The sequence below is a fragment of the Rhinopithecus bieti genome, unplaced genomic scaffold, assembly GCF_001698545.2.
Source record: "Rhinopithecus bieti isolate Rb0 unplaced genomic scaffold, ASM169854v2 scaffold_2574, whole genome shotgun sequence".
In the NCBI taxonomy this organism is placed as follows: Eukaryota; Metazoa; Chordata; class Mammalia; order Primates; family Cercopithecidae; genus Rhinopithecus; species Rhinopithecus bieti.
Window position 1 is genome coordinate 5,288,607 of NW_016804493.1, and position 2,547 is coordinate 5,291,153.

The window sequence follows — 2,547 nt, forward strand, 5'->3', positions numbered from 1 at the left end:
TGTAGTTGATATACACCATAGAATACTACTCAGCCATTAAAAGGAACGAAATGATGTCTTTTGCAGCAACTTGCATGGAGCTGGAGGCCATTATTCTAAGTGAAGTGACTCAGGAATGGAAAACCAAACACTGTATGTTCTCACTCATAAGGAGGAACTAAGCTATGAGGACGCAAAGGCATACAGAGTGATATAATGGACCCTAGGGAGAATGGGAGGGAGTGTGAGACAAAAAAAAAAACAAAACCCCACTACACACTGGGTATAATGTACACCACTCGGGGGACAGGTGGACTAAAATCTCAGGATTCACAACTATACAATTCCTCCATGTAACCAAAAACCACTGGTAACCCAAAAGCTACTGACATTTTTTAAAATGTTAAAAAACAAAACAAAACAAACATTTGCACCCGAGGCGAGCACTTCATTCTCCTCTCGCTCTCTGGGGCACCTCCTGGAGCCAGAGGGTCTCACGCGGCCAGCTCCTCCCTGGCAGCGGTTGAAGTTATTCCAGCGGCGATCAGGCCACCGAAGATGTCCTCCCAGACAACCACCCGCGATGGGGAGACTCGCTCCGCCTGTGTCCGCCCGCCCTCCTCTCGCGCGGGACACACCTGGCGGGCGCGCCCTTCCCTGCCCGGGGCCACCTGGCGCGCAGCTCCCGGGGCCGGGCCCGCCCCTCGCGGCTTTGCCGGGGCTCCCTTCCGGCCAATGGGAGCGCGACATGCAAATGAGCAGGTGCGGTGGCGGCCCGCCCGGAACGGCCCCGGGGCTCCCGGGATGTTAGAGGCGCTCAGGGCGGCAGCAGAGCAGACGCCGGGCTGCGCGCTGGGAGCTGCGGTCTCCGGCCATGGCCCCCGCTCCGCCCCCCGCCGCCTCCTTCTCGCCCTCCGAGGTCCAGCGGCGCCTGGCGGCCGGCGCATGCTGGGTCCGCCGCGGGGCCCGCCTCTACGACCTCTCCAGCTTTGTGCGGCACCACCCGGGGGGCGAGCAGCTGCTGCGGGCCAGGGCGGGCCAGGACATCAGCGCCGACCTGGACGGGCCGCCGCACAGGCACTCAGCCAACGCGCGCCGCTGGTTGGAGCAGTACTACGTGGGAGAGCTGCGCGGGGAGCAGCAGGTACAGCCAGGCCGGGGTCCCCCACCCCAACCCAGGCCTCCCGCAGCCTTCCACTCCCGGGCGAGCCCCGTTCACCTGCCCTCTAGGAGGACCCAAGGTGACAGCCTCTGCCTCCCTTCCCTCGCTTCCCCTGTCTTCTTTCCAGGCAACAGGTCATTGTCGTCTCCCCCAACCCCTTCTTCCTTTCTCCAGGAACTTGCTGTTCCCTTCCACCCTTACCGCCTGGCCCGCCTCCGTGCCAGCTCTCCCATTTCCCCAACACCCCTCCTTCCAGAGTGTTCCTTCTGCAGCCCCTGCCCTCCGACAACCTGGATTCCGGTTTCTGGCCCCAGCCCTCCCACACGCCCCGGCTTTCCTTCCTCTTCACTTATCGGCCTCTCCCTCTTTGCAACCACTCTCCGTTTCTGTTTGGATAATGGGCTCACCTGTTCCCACCTCCCCATCCCACCTCACTTCTGCTTCAAAGAGGCACAGATCAGTAGCTCTTCTCACTAGGTTGGGTTTCCTGGTGGCGCCCTAGCCTTGCACCAGGGCTCCCCTGGGTGGGTGGAGAAGCCTGGGCCACGTCTGGGGTGGACTGTGTCCTCCAGCCTCTCAGACCTTCCCTTGTATCATTGTCCTACACACTGGCTTGGGAGTCCAAAAGAGTGAAATGAAAGACATGAGCCAGTTTTGCCAAGGAAAAGGGACTGGCACTTTGGACCAGACTGTGTGCTGAGCTGCACGCTGCTGTGCAGTACCAGCTCCCGGTGATATTTAAGTCCTTAACTGAACCTGGGGCAGGTTTTGTTATTCCCGTTTCAGGATATGGAATCTGAGGCTCAGGGAGGCTCTGATTAATGCGCCTAAGGCCAAATAGCTAAATAGTGGGAAAGTCACATGTATCTGACTCCAAAATCAATGCTGGCTCCATCCCAAAAATTTTCGGGTCGGGGAGACGGACCCAGTACACAGGATTCCAGGGAGGCTCAGGCCAGAAGCAAAGTGACTCTCTGGGTGTTCCCAGGCCTGGCTCTGGGACTGGTGACTATGGGGCCATCATGCTTAGATATACAGTAGTTTCCCCTTGTCCAAGGGGATACATTTCAAGACCCTCCATAGATCCCTAAAACCATGGATAGTACCGAATCCTATATATGCTATGTTTTTTCCCATATATACATACCTATGATAAAGTTAAATTTATAAATTAAGAATAGATGGCCGGTGGCTCAAGCCTGTAATCCCAGCACTTTGGGAGGCCGAGACGGGCGGATCAGGAGGTCAGAAGATCGAGACCATCCTGGCTAACATGATGAAACCCCGTCTGTACTAAAAAATACAAAAAAAACTAGCCAGGCGAGGTGGCGGGCGCCTGTAGTCCCAGCTACTCGGGAGGCTGAGGCAGGAGAATGGCGTAAACCCGGGAGGCGGAGCTTGCCGTG

General features: G+C 57.6%; 1 protein-coding gene across 3 annotated transcripts in view; it reads left to right on the plus strand.

Moving 5' to 3' along the window:
* The first annotated feature begins 776 nt into the window (after nt 1–776).
* FA2H (fatty acid 2-hydroxylase) overlaps nt 777–2,547 on the plus strand; it is a 70,305-nt gene continuing 68,534 nt past the window's right edge. For all 3 annotated transcript variants that reach the window (XM_017868706.1, XM_017868707.1, XM_017868708.1), the window contains exon 1: nt 777–1,123. In XM_017868706.1, the coding sequence (XP_017724195.1) occupies nt 854–1,123 (270 nt within the window). In that variant the 5' untranslated portion in view covers nt 777–853. The remainder of the gene's footprint in view (nt 1,124–2,547) is intronic.